The sequence below is a fragment of the Apium graveolens genome, chromosome 1, assembly GCF_009905375.1.
Source record: "Apium graveolens cultivar Ventura chromosome 1, ASM990537v1, whole genome shotgun sequence".
NCBI classification, from domain to species: domain Eukaryota; kingdom Viridiplantae; phylum Streptophyta; class Magnoliopsida; order Apiales; family Apiaceae; genus Apium; species Apium graveolens.
In genome coordinates, this window is record NC_133647.1 from 72719094 (window position 1) to 72739180 (window position 20087).

The window sequence follows — 20087 nt, forward strand, 5'->3', positions numbered from 1 at the left end:
TTCTTAAAGCTCGACTTGTGAAATAAATTGATAAAATTATATGAATTAAGAAACAGGTCTAGAGTGTGCGTATATAATTGTAAGATGAAAGTAGTATTTGATCTCCATATAACTTATAAAATTATAAATTATACCTTAAGGTTGGTCGATTAAAAAATATATGTGAACTATTAGTGGACAACTCGACTCGGCTCGAGTTCAGTTCGACTCGGTTGTTCGTGAGTAAACTCGTGTTCGGATAGGTTCGACTCGGCTCATTTGTGAACATTTTTTTTGGCTCGATTTTTAAACTCGATTTTTTGGCTCGATTTTTAAACTCGGTATGCTCGGCTCTCCTCGGCGAACTTCGTTTCCGGCTCTATTTATATGAAACATATTCGATTTTTATTCCTACCAATTAACGGGACCAATCTCCAATTTGTGATAAAATACTTTGATCTGATTCCGATAATTGTGAAGAGAGGAGCTGCTCTGAAATCCCCTGAGAACAAAAAAGGAGGAGGGGGCGATGGAGAACCAAAACACCAAGAAACCGTTTGTAATTGAAATACCATCCTACCAAGAAGTGAGTAGTAGTATTAATTCCAACCCCAAAACGACGCCGTCCCTGTTACAACCTTCCTCTTCCTTCTCTCAAGCTTTCAACTTTATCAAGAACTCCGACCTCTACTCTCCCCCACCTCCTCCACCACCTGCACCTTCCACTCCTGCTCCTTCCAGGTTCCATTAACATATACTTATTATTATTATTTTTTTAATAATAAGTATATGGGTTTTTATTTTTGATTTTTTTTAGTGGGGGGATTAATGTGGAAGCTCCTGCTTCTGGTGCTGGTGCTTCTTCGTCGGGTTCAACCTATGTAAGGCCACATGGGAATAGTCGTAATGCGATTCTTGTGAGCCATAGACAGGTTAGTGTTTCTGCTTGTGCCTAATTTGTTCTTTTTTATTGAATTTTATCAACTGTTTGCACGTTCTTTCTTTTTTTTTTTTAATCAAGTTGGGAGCTTTTCTATTTGGATATAGTATAATTTGATAATTGTGTTGTGCAAATTTTACTTGACTTGTTTATTTACTTCTAATCTTTGGATATTCTATAATGGTATTAGTTGAATTTGGGTCAATGTGCTCTGTTGGTTGTAATGGAAGTAAGTTTTTTCTAACAATCGGTTAAAGAACTTAACTTTTTCTATGGAGATCTTGTAATTGCTTTTTTCGGGCAACAACTCTTTAAAGTCTATGCATTCGGTTGTAATAGAACAGGAGGGGAGGAAGTGTTCATGAAACAGCATTAATTACTGTTATGTCAGAGTAAGATAGATGATGAAAGGATCTTAGTTATGCAGCACCCTTAAATGGCTGGGGGATATTGGGGACTCCTATACAAAACCAAATGAGGTGTAGTGATCTTATGATAACTGGTTAATGAAATAGAGACTTCAGTTTTTATATCTTGCATTTCTTCTAGGACTGCATTATGGAAAACTATATTGAATATCTCTTAGAAATTTTAGCATCGAAATGACTTAGAAGACTACAAAGGCATTACTGGATGAACCTTTTGAAGGCTAAAAAGAGTGAAGAGTCAAAAAGGTATGAATAGAAAGAAAGCATGATGTAGATGATTGAATGAGAACTGCATTATTGTACATGGGGTTTTGTGTGTGGTGGAACATGTAGCCTGACCTTCAATAGTGGACATTTGCTTATAGAATCGAGAACAGAACTAGAATTATTCGATCGGACATCATCTTCATTGGATCATCTGATGACATTTACATATTGTATATGTATGGTTAGTCACAGATAATACAAACTGTATCAGACTGTTTTGAATCACGAGATGGTAAGTAAAACCAAAAAGGCAGACCAAACATAGGAAAGCTTGTAACAAGGATGCAACATTCATTGAAAAAGATGTGAAACCAAATATATAGATAATCTCTTATACATGTGAAACGCCCATGAGGTTGTGCAATCGTAAAAGAAAAGGGCATTGTTAGACCAGTACTACTGAGGCTTTATTATTATTATTATTATTATTACATAGTAGTTAGGAGCAGTCCTGTTATTTGAGGTGTTTTAGGATAAGATAAAGAGTTAATAACACCAAAAACTGAGATTAACCATATGTACTCTTTTGTATTTGATTAAGGATCATCTATTTATATCTGTTCTTATGATTTTAATTTGGCTCTTATTACAAAACAACTCACAAATTGTCAGGAACAAGTATGTTTCTGACCTAATTCGTTGCTATTTTTGGTATTTTCTGTTAATACAAGTATTAGAACAAGTAGATATAAGAGAAATGTAGCAGAGAAAGAGAGATTAGACAGAGATTAGAGAGATCAGAGAGGAGAGAGATAGAACTTGCAGAGGAAGATACGAATCTAGAGAGAGAAAGTTAGTTACAGGAGAGAGAAAGAGTAGAGAGAGAGGGATGGGTGGCAAATGCCTTTTCTCATAATTAACATAACAGAATAGAACACAGCAATCTGGTTTATATAGGCTGGTACCTTACACAAGTCTAAAGACTATAATGCCCTTATACCACTACTGAACACAGAATAGATCATAACACAGGACTAACATAGGACATATACTATTACTATAGCACACCTACTGCTACTACACAATTAATCATTCTGCTCAACTATTAGACTAGCACTCTCCTGACAACTCCTCCTTCAATTAAACCGTCCTCTTGGTTGCAGAAATCAGGAAAATTGCAAATAGTAATTCTTCATCCTCCCAAGTAGCTTCATCAACACTGCAGCCTCTCCATTGAACCGGCCTTTGATAAACCATTTTATGATCCCTGAGAATGCTTCTAGTATCTAGCTGTCTCAATGGTACGAAATCAAACGGGCCCCGATCATTTACTTGGTGGAGTTGTTTCTGCACCTTGCTTTGACTAATTGCTTTTTTTAATTGGGAGACATGGAATATTGGATGCACCCTTGAAGAAGCAGGTAAGGCCAACTTATAGGCAAGTGACCCTATTTTTCCCAGAATCTCATAAGGTCCTTAAAACTTAGCAGCTAGTTTTAGATTCTTCCTTATAGCCACAGTCACTTGTCTATAGGGTTGAAGTTTGAGATATACCCAATCTCCCTTCTGAAACATTCTTTCCGATCTTTTTGCATCAAAATTTGCCTTCATCTTTATCTGAGTATTCTCCAACAGTTCCCTGAGTCTGCTCCATTGCTGGTGCTTCCCTTCCAGCATCTCTTCCAAACTGCTAATATTAGTGTGAGCTATATTCTGCCAAGCTAAGTGCCTAGGCTTAGTGCCATCGACTATCTGATAGGATGTAGTGTTCAAGGTTGTATGAAAGGTAGTATTATACCACCATTCAGTTGATCATAACCAAGCTGACCAATTCTTTGGGACCTCACTGGTAATGTTTCTCAGATATTGTTCCAAGCATTGATTTATTCTTTCAGTACTACCATCAGATTGTGGATGATAGGCTGTACTGAAATTCAATCTAGTACCAAATAGCTTGAATAGGTTCTCCTAGAATTCTCTTAAAAAGAGGCTATCCTGGTCACTTACAATGATCTCAGGTAAACCATGTAACCTATAATTAGCTCAAAGAATACTTGTGCCAAGCTCTTAGCAGAAATAGGGTGAGGTAACCCTACAAAGTGTCCATATCTGCTAAGCTTGTCAATTACAACCCAAATAACTTCATTTCCCTTGGACTTGGGTAGTCCAGTGATGAAGTTTATAGCTATCTCCCTCCAAGGTTCTTGAGGAATGTTGAGTGGTTGTAGAAGCCCTGGATACTTCACATGTTCCCCTTTACTTTGTTGACACACACTACATTCCCTAATCCACCAACCAATGTTTTGCCTGATAGAAGGCCAGTAGAAATACTCTAAGACCCTCTTGGTGGTAGCTCTCACTCCAGAATGACCTCCCAAGCTATGACTACGTAGCTCTTCAAAGATTTGTCTTCTCAGGTCACCCTTCTTACCCACCACCCATTTACTCTGTACATGAGCAGGCCCTGTTTCATGTAGTATTACTTTGGACCAACTTTGTTAACTGTAACTTCAGCAATAATATCTTGCACTTCTAGATCATCTTCATAACTTTCCTCTATCTGTTTCAACCATCTTGGAACCACTTCTGAAATCTGAACAGCTAGCTCCAGCTTCTAGTTCTATCTGTGAGTTTGGTGAAAGAAGAACAGTGGTTCCACTCCACCGAAACTGCATTGTCTTGTCATGGTAATTACACCTGAAATCCCCTAGCTGAGATAACCACTCCACTCCTAAAATCAGATGCCAATCTTTCAATTCTGCAACATAAGCTGTAATGGACTTCTGGACACATGGAGGTACTACTGAATTCTGTTCCATTGGGGAGTGACATCACCACTGGATCACTAGGTTGAATTGTCAGACCCAATTCCCTACAAAGCTCACTTGAAACCAAGTTAACTGCACTTCCACCATCTATTAAGATCTTATATCCCTTCTCTGCTCTTTTTCCCACAAACTGCATAGGACCTGTACTTTTACCTCATTGATTCCAAACCTTTCATCTGTCCCTTCCATATAATTTTGAATTCCTTGAGGTGCAGTCCTTAATGAACCTTGTTCAGAAGTCTCAGCTTGCTTATTACTACTTATAGTGTTATAAGTCATGTCTCTCTCAGGCAATTCCTCAAACACTCAGAGTGCTGAACCAATTTGTCCATAACTTCCAGTCTATAGGTGTGATTACTGAGATTTTGCAAACGTTCGACTCGCCTGTACTAGCACAGCACTGTTGAAGCAATGATTGATCTTAAAAAGGAGTTTTGATACCACTTTGTCAGGAACACGAATGTTTCTGACCTAATCTGTTGCTATTTTTGGTATTTTCTGTTAATACAAGTATTAGAACAAGTAGATATAAGAGAAATGTAGCAGAGAAAGAGAGATTAGACAGAGATTAGAGAGATCAGAGAGGAGAGAGATAGAACTTGCAGAGGAAGATAAGAATCTAGAGAGAGAAAGTTAGTTACATGAGAGAGAAAGAGTGGAGAGAGAGGGATGGGTGGCAAATGCCTTCTCTCATATTCGACATAACAGAATAGAACACAGCAATCTGGTTTATATAGGCCAGTACCTTACACAAGTCTAAAGACTATAATGCCCTTATACCACTACTGAACACAGAATAGATCATAACACAGGACTAACACGGGACATATACTATTACTATAGCACACATACTGCTACTACACAATTAATCATTCTGCTCAACTATTAGAATAGCACTCGCCTGACACAAATGCTATGTAATTGAAAAAAAAACTTCAACGGAACCCTTGTCCGACAATACCGTATTCTTTTAGAATTCCACAACATCATGAGTTATAAGAGATTAGATTTATTTGAAATTGATGGATTTATATTTGTTTTATCTCTTGTACATGCTCATGAGGTTTTAGAATTCGAAAAGAATAGGGTATTGTCATACAAGGGTTCCATTGAGGTTTTCTCATTACATAGCAGTTTGGAGTAGTCATTTGAGTTGAGTTGTTTTGGGATAAGAGTAAGGAAATTCGCTACTTAATGTTTGTTGTCATGCCATGCTTAGAGCAAGGAAGTGGAGCACGCACTTGCTATAAAATAATTGGTATATATTTATTACTATTTAATAGGAACAAAGTGGATTGTAGTTGTTTTAACTTTTGACTAATAAAAAATAAATAGATAATTAGGAACGATCGAGATTGTAGTAGTTGAAAAGGAAAAGGTTTTATTTCATTCATGTACTACTTTCTTTATTATTATGATTTTACTTTGGTTAAATTTTAGAGTTTCGGTTTGCAGTCTTCAGTAAAAGATATCGTTAGAAGTAAAAAATTATTAGAAGACTTTAAGTGAGATATTTCTCTGGTTGTGCATTGTGGTTCTTGTTCAGTTAGGGCTTTTAGGTTTTAACTTTTTATTGTTTTTTATGCCAAACGAAGAATTAGAATATTAGTTTGTTTTTATTTTATTTATTAGTTAGAAATAGATTTGATTGTAGTATGTTTTAAAGTAAAATTGTATATACTAGTCGATATTCTAGTCTTTTTCAAATTAGTACTCTGCTGTAATTTATTTTCTGATATTAAATTGAGACAACAGAGGTCCTAACAAAAGCCCATTTGAGTATCTCTCTTTGAAGATTAAACTCCAGCTTGATGTAAGCTCTGCATTCGCCTGTTATACAAAGCAAAAAGTTTTCCAAACATTGTATAACACAATTATAATCTCTACAAGAACCTGTCTTCTATTTAGATGTATTGTATTTCTGGTTTAAATGTATTGTGCAGTGTGCAAAGCACTTAACTAACATGCTTGATGTTTACTGCTCTTGCAGAAAGGAAATCCTTTGCTAAAACATGTAAGAAACGTGAGATGGGAGTTTGCAGATATTGTCTGCGATTATTTGTTGGGGCAAGATACGTGCGCTCTATATCTTAGGTTTGTATATATGTACTTGCTAGAATGTGTTTCTGATTTACTTCTGCTGCTGTATATAAGTATAGATCATAGATGTATCACCCTTTTAAAGCCTCGCTGTAGTTTGTAATGTTTCATTATGATTGACACAATGTTTAGGTAGGTGGCAAAAGCAAAAGAAAGTTAATTATTTGCAGTTGATATATAAGTACTGTGCTGACTAGAAAATCGGGGCATTTGACTATAACATTGTTGTATTGTGTCTCGCTCAATTTGGTGTTGTAAGAAAGTTTAAAACAAAGTTTTAATAGATCTTATCTATTACCTGTTATATCTTCCATTTTTTGTAATCGTATAAACAGAATATTGCTTATCTTAGTGTCTAGTATCCGTGCTTTCTGAATATTCAGCACATAGAATTTTCATTGAATTTTATTAATCTTAATTTGGTTAAACTTTATCCAGGTTGGAGCTAGTCAGGCTATCAATAATTATTGCTGACTTGTTTATATAACACTTATCGCAATGTACACAGGCATTATATGCAAAAATATGTAGATTAGCCTGCCTGCAGTACATGGACTGGTAATCTAATTGTAACAATTATTTCTTCCGATGCAGTGTTCGCTATCATCTGCTTCATCCCGATTACCTGTATTTTCGAATTAGGGAATTGCAAAAGAAGTTCAAGCTTCGAGTTGTTCTCTGTCATATTGATGTTGTAAGTTCCTTCAATATCTAACTTTTATCTCTATCTGTACCAAATAACTATATTAGTATAATTTCAGTTCTACAATACCTTGGATACTTTTTCTGAATTTATGATTCTCTTTCTTGTTGTTTGATCCATGATCCAGGAAGATGTGGTTAAGCCTTTACTTGAAATTACCAAGACATCTATGCTTCATGACTGCACCCTTCTGTGTGGTTGGAGGTAATTATCTCATGACTGTTTCTGTTTCTGCCTGTTCTGATTAATATATCAAAAGAATATAAAATTTCCAATCACTCAGTAATATTGATATGTCGCTTTTACCATTGCACATCTAAGAGAAAATATTTTGACATGGCTTTTGTGAATCAAGGCATAGGCACATTTTACGAACATGGCTTTTGCAAAAACTTTATGAGTCTAAGCGGTTCTTAGCTTTTTCATAATCTGTTGTAGCTTGGAAGAATGTGGCCGGTACTTGGAGACTATGAAAGTATACCAACATAAGTCTGCAGATATCATTCAAGGTCAAATGGACACAGACTATATGTCACGGGTATCTATATCTATCAGGTTTTTATTTTAGCGTCGAACGTTTATATCTAGGTCAATTAGGGATCTTTATTCATAGTTTAATGATTTAATGTAGCTTTGAACATCTAAGCTTATAAGTTCCGAATAGGGATAATTCTTTTCTTTTTTTGGGTTGCAGTTGACTCATTCTCTTACAAGCATCCGCCATGTCAACAAGACAGATGTGGTTACTCTTGGTTCTACATTTGGGGTACCTCTGAATCTGAAACTCTGAATAAATGACTTTTGCCCTTTCTATATCTTGAAAAAAATCTAAAAATGAGTAGCTGTTCTTTTGTAGTCTCTTTCTCATATAATGGATGCATCCATGGAAGATTTAGGTCGATGTCCTGGAATAGGGGAACGTAAGGTATCGTTTCGTGTATTTATTCTCTTCTTGGTCATTGAACACGTAATTTTTCAGAGGCATAAGCAGCATTTTAATAGGTGACTGCGATAATAATTAAACTTGATGCATTTGATATACTCTCAGATTAGATATTTATATTTGCTGTTAAGAGTAAATCCAGTATATCTGGATCTTAGAAAAATGCCAAATATTATACTATGAGTTGGACAATGAAGAGATCAATACTGTACTTTTTTTCATTTGGCATGATTGCATGAACAGTACTTTCCTTTTAAGAGCATTTAAACCCAGTTTTAGTGATATTAGCAATCATGGAATATTTTTTATGAGTTCTATTGGTAGTAATTACAGTTACTAATCTTTGTTCATCACAATGAAAATAAATCAGGTAAAGCGCTTGTATGAAACTTTTCATGAACCATTTAAGCGTGTTGTTTCCCATAAAACGACTATCTTTGGAACCCCAACAAAGACTGCCCCCGTGTCCGAAGGGAATATTAATGAGAAGGATACGGAGGATGGTAGCGAGTGCGAGAAGAAAGAACCTGAACTAACTGTCAAAGCAGCGTTGTCGGAAGCTTTTGCAAAATATTCAGGCAAAGTTGGTGAGAACAGTAAAACACAGCTTAAGAAAAAAGCAGTATCCAAAGATAATAATTCGGTAGATGATTCTCCAGATTCATGAATTAATTTCTGGAACAGACACTTAAATGCACGACGGTGATATAAATTTTCTTGAGATATTGCATGTTTATTTTCAGATTAAAGGGCTAGTATATCAAGCCAGTAAAGACTTTCCTTTTCTTTATTTACTGTGTTTTGCTTCTTGCAATGTTTAAGATTTGTTCAACATTCCGTATCCATTTTTTTTTCTGGTATGAAGAAATGTGTAACTATTTAGACTACTTGTTGATATGCTTATTGAAAGATGTATTTTGCCAAATGCCAAGCAGATAGATACTCTCTTCACTTGTCTTGATAAGACCAGTAAGCAAATTAAGTGCAATATTCCCTTTTTTACCTGTTCTCCTGCATTTTGATAATTCTAGGAACTTTTCTTCAGTGTCATTAGTTTATGTGCTTAAGCATTATTGCTTACATCAGTCAATAATTCTAAAGATTCAGAGAGTCTACTATATTTTGCTTACAAAATGTTTATTTGATTGGTAAATATCAGTAAGGTGTTATTTTTTCACTTTTGCTTTTGGTTTCTCTTGAGTTCTTGGATTGTTTGATAAAAGAGATTGTGGGTCCATTTATTTGAAACCATGTGTTCTTTATACAAAAGAACAAAGTCACTTTGCTGTGTTCAAATTACACACCCACACACATTAGGTGATCTCTTGAATGATTCATTATATATGTGTGTACTGCAGTGCAGTTGCATAATATTAAAGATAAGAGAAGCTCCAATACTGATAAAATCAGGGGTAGCAACTAAAAAAATGGAAGTGAAAAGAATATGAAGTATAGAAGTAAAGATAAAGTTTATTGCTTTGAGTCTGAAAAATGTAAAGATGAGGACTGGTATTACAGCAAACAGGTGGTGGTTGAGTAGACAAAAGTGCTGGAGTTAAAGCAAAATAAGTAGGTCTAAAGGAGGGAACAAAGCATGAAAAATGCAGCCTTAGCAAAGGAGAAAATGACTAGTGTCAGTTGTTGATCCCAATGCTAATATCATCTTCTTCTTCTTTTTAACATCTCATTTTCTGGAGTTGCAGTAGTTTGGGAGTTGGCCTACTACCTCTTGCTAATGGCCCATGTTTCGCAGTTTGTATTTTCAGATTTCGTGTCAAGATATGTTGCATAATTATTGAAAAGAAATGAATCAAACAATAGGAGGAGACATGAATCATAAAAAATAGCGGAATTTAAGGGGATTGAAATGAATTAGAAAAATGAACTATACATCATGTGGATAGGAGTTGTCTGTATTCATGTCATGCATATGCTGTTTCTGTATTTTTATACTCGCAACTACTGCCTGCTGCCGGATCGTATCCAGATATTTAAACCAAGTATTAATTTCATATATATATATATATATATATATATATATATTACTCTGCAGCTGATCAATGATCCCTTTGTTTTCTTTTTAAGCTAATAATTTTTTAACTTATAGTTCTACTTCTAATTTCTAATAGGGTAATTAATTTTTAATTTGTATATACGGAACATGCCTATTTGCACGCATTTCGAGACTTTTATAAAATATAGTTTCATAATATTTTTTTATAATATTTTTTTTGAATATAAGTTTAAATATAAAAACTTTTATTCAGGATTTTTTTTAAAAAAAAAATTGTAGAATTATGTTTTAAACGAATATTGAAAACGTGTCAAAAAGTAATATATAAAATTTAAGGAGACAGAACAGTATTCAATTACAATACTTTGTAGGATCGTTATTATAAACCCCGAAGAGTAGTAGTACTCCATTCCGATCAATGATATGTACCACCATATCTTGTCTTGAGAAATATATTCGATACATACAACTAGAGCCGGCCACATGTGCGGGTTTGAACCGCTCATTCGGGACCGGTTCGTACGGAAATCGTAAAAAATTCGGACCGAACCGGGCCGATTCAAACCCGCCCAACTCGCTAAATTAGGTGAACCGAATACGAATTTTAATTTCAGAACCCGGAACCGCACGAGCCCGCACGAACCAAGTCCGCACGAGTTGCACGTAGAGTGCAACCCGCACAGCCCGCACGAAGGAAGAAGGGGATAGTTTAATTTGTGTATTATTCTGGACTTCTGGGTTTATTCGGTATATTATTTATTATAGTATATTGTTGATTCGTTTTAATTGTTGAATTAAAGGAATTTATTTTGTAAATTCATTTTTGTAAATTTCAGTTTACAAATTTTATTCGATTTGTAATTTGACTTTAAATTTTAATTGATGATGGTAAATTCGTTTACTAATTTTATTCGTTTTGTAAATTTCTGTAGGTGCCACGAGTTTATATTTTAATAAACATTGATATACTAATTTCGAATTTTAAATAGTGAAAAATATTTATTATACATCTTCAATACATGAATTTAAATCAGAATACAATTTGAATATTATAAGCCGGACAAATCAGAATACAATTAGCAATAACTTTTCTACAGAGAATATACAAATGGTTGAACAGGCAAGTGCATGATGTTGTTGGATTTATCAATGTATATATTTTATAATGGTAACTGGTATGGTTGAAAACTTGAAACATGAACGAAACAGTATAACAACTTGTACATGAACGAAACCCGCGTGCCAACCCGCCAACCCGCGAGCCCGTATGCCTGCCAGTGTCGAATCCGAGTTACCTTCTGCAAGTTCAAACACAGCCCGACTCGATTCGCTCGCTTCAAGTGTCGGTTCAGTGTTCAGTTTTTCCGGTTCTAATCCGCTACAAACCCGGCCCGGACCGCACGACCCGCACGGGTGGCCACCTTTTGAGATAAGATTTTAGAGATATGTATTGGCGTATTGCAATTATATGTTATACATATTCCTTAGATTAATTTATATCAACTAACGTGGGACATTTTGCGTTAATTAATTTCAAATTTTCATCATTCTGCTTATTTATATCTATTTTACATCAGTTGTTAGTGCAGTTTTATTACAAGGTCCTCATCCTCAATCATAATTGGTTGGAATTTTTTGAGAGCCAACCAACCCTTCCGATTCATTGCCGAAGGTGGTGATTTGAATATATATATATATATATATATATATATATTCAAATATAATAAATAAATTATTTTCAAGGTGGACTTCTTACGTTCACATTTATATCTTTCAAAAAATATTTTATAAATTTAGTACAAATATATTTTCTTAAATAGTACAATATTATTATTTTTTTAAAATATTACTCATTTAATTATTAAAACTATTATATTATTTTGAGAATCGTGTAGCCAATATGGTTTTTGATAAATAAACTCATGATGTCATAAATTTACGAATCAAAAACCTTCTCGGATACATGTTTCTCGAAATCTAATAGTAATAAATATGAAATGAATATTATTATATTTGAATTATAAAATTATTATTTAGTGATACATTTTTTACTAAATTTACGAAATACTTAATATTATTATAGTTGAATAATTTAGTAATAACAACATAATTTAAATATACTCCAATGATGCTATATTTATTTTATTTTAAAATAATTAAAGAAAGAAATAGCTTCCGCAATGATTTATTACGGAAGTACACGTGGCTTCCGCAATAAATCATTACAGATTTGTGGAACTTTTGTCTTTAGTATATGATGAGTAAAATTATAAAAATCAGAAATCAGTTCAATCGATTTTTTTTCGAAAAAATGAGTATTCAGAATGAGTACTCGAATTACTAATCGGGTATTAATATTTTATTAATTTTATCACTTATATACTAAATTCATTTATTCTAATTTTTGTGTATGTATATTAAAACTTATATATATATAGTTATACCGAGTAAAAATAAAAAATCTATAATTATACTAATAATTTAATACCACGCTAGAAATATAAATAATAGAGTTTAAGTAGAGGTTATTTGTTTGATTATTTTGTTTAATCAAACAAATATTCTAATAAGATTTCACGTATCATTTTAATAAATGTCAATATTTTATAAAACAAAAATATAGATATACATTTCTAAGTTTGATATTTTTTAGGATAATTTTTTTAGAAAAAGATGAAAAAGTCAAAATCGAATTTCACCTCTAGTATTCGAAATCAAAATCGAGTTTTGATCGATTTTTAATAAAAAATAGTTTTAAACCCGATTACTTGCGAATCGGATCGAACGAGAGATTAAAAACAAATACTCAGATTGAGTACTCGGCCGATTCTGTAATTTTTTGAATACTGATGATTAGTAAGGCAACAGAACTCCTGCAAATGCAACTGGCTCAACAGACTATAATTCGAGTTGAATTGATCCATCAAAATTAAGTTTGTTAAATTAAAAAATTATGGGTAGTGTTATTCCAGAGTAAAAAATAGCTTCCGGCGCAAAGTGATATGCTTTTTTGGGTACTTTTTCAGAATTAATTTGGTTGTAAGCCGTATTTTTATAATTATTTTTAGAAAATGGTAAAATCATAAATAAATTTTGAAATAATAGTATTTTTGGTAACTTTTTAATTATAAATGTAGGGAAATGCTATTTTCAGAGCCATTTTTTGTTAGATATGCCCCCTGCATGCATACAGAATAACGGGAAAGAAAGAATGATAATACAAGGGTAATTTTATGTTTTCGTATTTTTTAAGCTCTGAAAAAAATTGATCTGAAAATTGCATTTCCTAATAACAAAACAAAAACTCAAAATGGACACCCCAGAGAGGACAGCATATGTGTGTGTTAGGTCTGGGAGTGGTGCCAGACTGCCAGGCAGGTGAAGTAGGTATTATTATAGCAGGAAGATGCATGGAGCTCAGCTGGATTAGCATCCGACAAAGACAAGAAGCTGTATAATTCATTAGCACAAGAGCCTTAAGAAGGGCCAATAAAAAGATCGACAAGAAAAGACCCTGCCCCTTTGCTTTTAAGTTACAATTGTTGTGTTGTAAATTCAAACAAGTGCAATTTTACCACTCATACATTATATTATTGTTTTCGTTTAGCTCTCCAGTCTCCGACAGCAACTTTATACATTTACTAGTCAATATTGCCCCATAAGCTATGGCATAAAAATGGTATAAAATAATAACATAATTTGTATATACTTTCAATCGGAAGTACACATTAAAAAAAATCTAATAATAAAAAAATCGCAAGTATTTCCATGAGGAAAAAATTGAGTATATTATAATAATTTAATTACCTTAAATTAACAAATATAATTTAATAAATATATCTATATCATGTTCTATAATTTATACTTATTGAAAATAACATAATTAATATATACCGCTAAATTAAAAATAAAAAACAATTTTAATATTTAAAAAATTGAATCGCTCGCATACCTTTTAGAGAGTTTATATGTAGAGTATTTTGTTTGTCGCGGTAATTGATTTAGATGCCTTTTGATGTCTCCTCTGTTCTAATTTACTTGTACTTTATGTGCTCCATTACTATTGCTATTATTGTTTTTTTCTATGACGAGTGGTTTTACGTGGATTATGATGATCAATTATCATGTCTTGTTAAATTAAAGGCACGTCTAATGTTAATTGGATAAGAATATTTCAAAAAGTCAAAGAAACATTCCACATTTGATTTACATGACATAGATCGTCACTTCGATTTTTATTTAAATAATATATTATAATTTTTATTATAATTAAGATTTAATTTGTGTTCCGAGATTTCTCCGTCTTTACAACACATCAACTCTTACTTTCTTAAACTTTTACTATGGTAATAATTTTTAATTTAATCAGAATTTAACTAAAAATACATTCATTTCGAAATAATTTCAGGGTTGTGTTTAATAATCTATAGATTTTGTGCAATATATCAGCTCATAGTATTTTTTAACATTATTAAGATTTAAAATTTGATTATTAAGTTTTAACGATGATATTTCCATCTTTATTTTAAAAATGTATCAATTTATAACAAATTTTATTATAATTACTATTAATTTTTATTCTTAAAGTTTCTTGGTGTTGTTGAACTTTTAGTTTAGGAATGTCGTAAAAAAATTCATCTTATAGTTTAATTGTTAAAAAATATAAATATTATTTTTCGTCAACTTTTTGTTACTTCGACCTTTAATTAAACGTCTTAATTTGTAGTAATTTTTTCAATTAAAATTTAATTTAGTAAGCTTTATATTGTAAAATATTCATTTGAACAAACTGTTATGAAAATTGTAATAAGATTTTTGTATAAGATGAGAACATGTTCGCTTCAAAGTTTGTAATTATGCGACATAAGTTAAACTAAAATTTTTAATTTGAAAATTTTTAATTAATTTAATTAGATACATTCTGAACTTTTCTTTTGTATTTATTTAATTTTATAGTGACTGATTTCTCTAACCTGTTCCTTAACAATGGCATACTTTTAACTCTTTATTTTTTAAAATTTTTACTCCCCTGGTGAGCTTTTTTAGTGACCCATTCTCAGTACTATTCTTTTTTACTTTTGTAGTACTATTATCCCCTATGCTTTGAACCAACTTATCCCATGTTTTCAATAAAAAAATATACTAAAGTGTCAAAACCAAATAAAGTGCATAGTTATTTTGGAGGGAGAGATATATCGCATCTTTCATTCATATTTTTCTTTAAAAAGTTAATTAAATTGGCAGTTATAAAAAAAATTTGATAATAAGAAATTAACATAATGAGTATCCAACCAACTAACTTAGACTTACAATAAGAAAGGACCAACATATATTTATTTTTTATTAATACAAATTTAACATAATAATTTAATGCACATTATCACCTTGACGGCTTCATTTATTTTCTCCAATTCACCAAATCAAAAGAAAATATGTGTACATCCAAAATATATATGTGCACATTCTATATTTATATTGATATCAAAATATTCTTTTATATATATATTTATTTATTTATTTAATTTAAAATATACTTTTATGTTCAATAAGGATAAAATTGTATGCGTGTGCAAATAGATGAGGGTTCCCAAAACAAAAATGACTAAAGAATTGTAAAAGTAAACATGTTGGGAAGAAAAGAAAATAAGTTAAACGGACACGGAAAGGAAAATGGTAGAAGAAATGTACTCTAAATTTGTGCATCCATTTCAAGTATTAACCCATGCATCCCTAATCATAAAGTTTGAGATGCATTTTTGTTCTTTTCACCCTTTTAAACTTTGAGTGAATGAGGGTGACCAAACATACAAGCGTACTTGATTTGGATTTTTTTAAATGAATATTACTCAAAAATTATAAAAAATTAACAATTGAATTGTATTTAATTCAAATTTTAAAAGTTCATTAAAATTTAATAAATTGTAGAATATTTGTTTAGTAGTCTTTTCAAATTCCCACTTGTTCCAATCAGTATAAAAATTCAACGGGTTACAAAGACCTCAGTAAAAAAGAACTCAACTTCATTTTTTATCAAGAGCAGATGTCCATCACAATGGTACTAAAGTTACATGTCCATTGATTAGGTACAACTGGTAACCTGAAGATGTAACATAAGTTAGATAAATTAGTAACATTAATAGAAATTTTTGATTCTCAAAACAAAATATACAACTTCAGACCTTGAATCAATAATATTATATTCAGTCATTCCTCTTACATTTTTTTTTTGAAATCAACAATACAAAATTTAGATTTATGTTCAATGATTGAATTAATTTTCTTATCCAAAATTAATCATTTTAAGAAAATTGTGACCAATAGAATAAGTGACTTTCAAACTCAGAGGTGAAGTGTGTATAATGTGTAAGTTGCAGAGAAGAAATGAAAAAGATGAATGACAATCTACATCGTATAACATGAAATGATCAAGAATGTTACATGAGAGAGAGTTCTACTGAGTTTATATATACAACTTAAGAAGCTTCTGCACATCACAATTCTACTAACTTATAACTAACTCTAATCTAACAAACTGTAAAGCCATGGTGATGATGTATAAGCACTATGCAACATTCTCAGCATCTTCTTTATATTTAGTAGTATGCTTATTGTATATAACAACAATTTCCAAACAAAAGGATAAAAAAAAATCCACAAGATAGATGAGTTATTTTCACAAAATACCAATCTAAAGCCAAATGGCCCGATTAACGTTAAGAGAAATACATATCAAGCAAATCTATGTATTCAAGAAAAAGAAAAGAGTCTTAGCACATCTACCTTTCAAGGCATCGATATCATCATTGTGTTCTTGGGTGATAACATCATCAAATTATAAATATATTCAAGTAATTGAGAAAGTTATAAGAGTTGGTAGCAAGTACAATTAGCGATCAACGAAAGTATAAATTAGAAAAAAATTACCAAACTATATATTCAAGTTATTGTTATGATCTATCTCAAATAATGCACATAAAATACATAAAAACAATATCAAGCTCTCTCCAGACTATAATCAAACACCTTACATCCAAGCATTTATATCAAAACACATATTACAAAAAATCTATAAAAGATAGATAACAAATTTTCAAACTTAACGTACATACCTCAAGAACATGATGATCGACACAACTCTAACCAAAAGCATTGTATTACAACAAACTAAAATCATAAAAATGATATAATAAATGAATGAACGATAACTTTATGCACAAAATTACATACCACGCTTCGTTGTAATAAATCTAAACATGTCACCAACAATATATTTCATAAAACCTGCAAATAAAAATCGCGATTACACATTTACTATTCAAAAATTATATATGCACAAATATATACAGAGATACAATGATATACATGAAAAGCAAATGAGAGAAAAATGTACTGAGTTGGATGTATGAAAGAGAAGAAATGGATGTATATATTGAATTTTAAAATCCAGATCCAAGTACATAAATCAGAAAGCGAGGGAAATTCTGATGATTTTAAAATTTAAAAATTTGAAATCTTGGGAAATGTGTATCATATGTATGTCAGTATGTAACTTGTGTTGAATTGAAGCAATGATTTTTTTAATAGAAGATGTCTGATGAAGAAGAAAGAGACCTGCACGTGGGTATTTTTTCGGAAAGTAATTAAAAGTATTATTTTTATACTTTTTCAATGGCATTTAGTGTAATTAAGTAGCAAGTCCTGGGGAAGGGGGTGTAAATAGTCATGTATTTTTTGCCATCAGGATTTATTATATAGATAGATTTTTGTTATAATTTGAGGAGAATGAGACAAATCTAATCTCCAACTCCAACTTTGTGCCTCCCTAACACTTAAGGAGCGTTAAACTCTTTCTCAACACTGAGGAGCGCCTTTCCTTTCCTCTTTTAATTTTATATTAGAATATATTATGATGCAGTGAAGTCCCGGAAGCAGTTAATATAAAAGATAGTTGATATAGAAGATTATAGTATTATATTCATATGCAATAGAAAATTGATAAAAATTCAGATAATGGAGCTCTGTTGATTTGAATCTTTATTAACTATTTATTAACTAAGAGTGTATATAATAATATATTTTATAAGGAGAATTGTAACTTATTATGGGAGTTGCTCTAAGATGGTTAAACGGGAATGAGAGGGACATAACTAAACCTAACCATCTTTCCCCACTCGGCCCTCCCTTTCTTTAAACCAGTCATTTTTCGAGTCTTGACCATTCCACTTGCTCAGTTGTTTAGTTTGTTTGGTTGTTCACTACAAGATACAGACTACAAGTACAAACCACTCTCCGTTTGCATTGGATTAGTTTTAATTATATACTAGCCTATAACCCGTGCGATGCACGGATTGTTTTTAACATTCGATAGTTTTTAATAATATATTTTATAATATAATTTTCAATAGTTGAAAAATAAATCGAAGAATATAATAAATTATAACAATATATGTTTTATAATAATTTGAGACTTGACTGAAAATAAATAATATAATATAATATATTGTTTAAATAAAGAATATAAAAGTTGAAATATAATAAGCTGTTGACGGGGTTCGAATCCTGAATCCATGAGAGCAGTTTAAATATTAATATAATAATATTTTATTATTGTATCCAATGGTTCTCATTTTTCTGACTTTAGATCTGACGATTGTTATTTGTCGTACAAAACAACTGTACCGAGCAACTACCAAACAACTGTACCGAGCAACTACCAAACAACTGTACCGAGCAACTACCAAATAGAGGGTGTTCTGCTTATAATAGTATAATATAGATATAAAAAAATTATGAAGTTCTTATTTTTTTAATCACATAGTTCATATTCGTTTTGTAATTAAATATTACGTAAACTATTATAAAATATATTATTTTGCAAATTGTGTTATATAAATATCACTATCTTAATAAAAAATTATTAAATTTATATATTTTACAAGTAAAATATATATGTGAACATATATATTCCGTAAACTAAATATATTTTTTATAATAATATATTTTACAATTTTTACTTGTTATATGTACATATGTATTTTGTAAAATTTTCATCAATATTATAATTTTAGGTGAGACGATTAAAAAATAATATATTATGTAATATCTTAATTATAGAACGTACATGAATTTCAAGACTCCTAAGTATATAGAACGGGAACAGAGAGAATAGTTTTTTGGTCCCTCTCGTCCAGCGTTTAGAGCATATGCCCCGGGAGGTTAAAACTTTGATTAATGAAATCACTCAATGTAGTTCAACAAAATCTTTATACACCGAGAGTAAATTGACTCCATTAATTTGTGATACTTTATCAATTCATCAAACCCTTCTTTGATTTTTAATAAAGTCATTAACGGACTTCAATTACTATTCACACCAAAACTAACCTATTTTAATATATTTTAAGATTTTGTCCCATCTTCCTTCCATTCTCTCTATTGAAAATCCCTTTTTAGGTCCATCAAATAATAACTCATGAATTGATTGAGTTATATGACTGCATAAGAGTTAAGTAAAAATAAAAGTTAAGTAAAAAAAACTGATTCATTATAAACAATAATTGACTCCATCAATTTAATCAATGAATTAATGAATTAAAATTTATGGGTGCACATGATCTTACAACATCCTCTTTTCATATCGAGAACACTGGTTTGTCTTATGTGTCAAACTCTCCTTTAAGAGTTTACATCATCAAATCTCTGTGTCAAGCTCTCGTCAATTTTGCTGATGTCATATTTCACTAACAATCCCCTTCTCATTTAATTTACTTTCAACCTCTCTCTTTCTTTTATTACCTCCCTAATTCTCTCTCTTACCCATTTCTCATTTCTCTCTTACCTATTTCTCATTCTATTTCTTCCTCATTTTTATATTCTTAAATTAATTTTTTTAATAGTTTTATTTTCTTCAAAAATTTTACCTTATTCAAAATTAATTTTATTTAC

General features: G+C 31.4%; 1 protein-coding gene across 1 annotated transcript; it reads left to right on the top strand.

Moving 5' to 3' along the window:
• Positions 1-351: 351 nt before the first annotated feature.
• LOC141664287 (DNA excision repair protein ERCC-1) lies at positions 352-9015 on the top strand. Its single transcript, XM_074470212.1, has 9 exons — positions 352-720; positions 797-911; positions 6373-6476; positions 7077-7176; positions 7313-7389; positions 7624-7723; positions 7880-7951; positions 8042-8110; positions 8499-9015. Exons 1-9 carry the CDS (start codon positions 509-511, stop codon positions 8793-8795), a joined length of 1146 nt encoding a protein of 381 aa, XP_074326313.1. The 5' UTR covers positions 352-508; the 3' UTR covers positions 8796-9015.
• The last annotated feature ends 11072 nt before the right edge of the window (positions 9016-20087 follow it).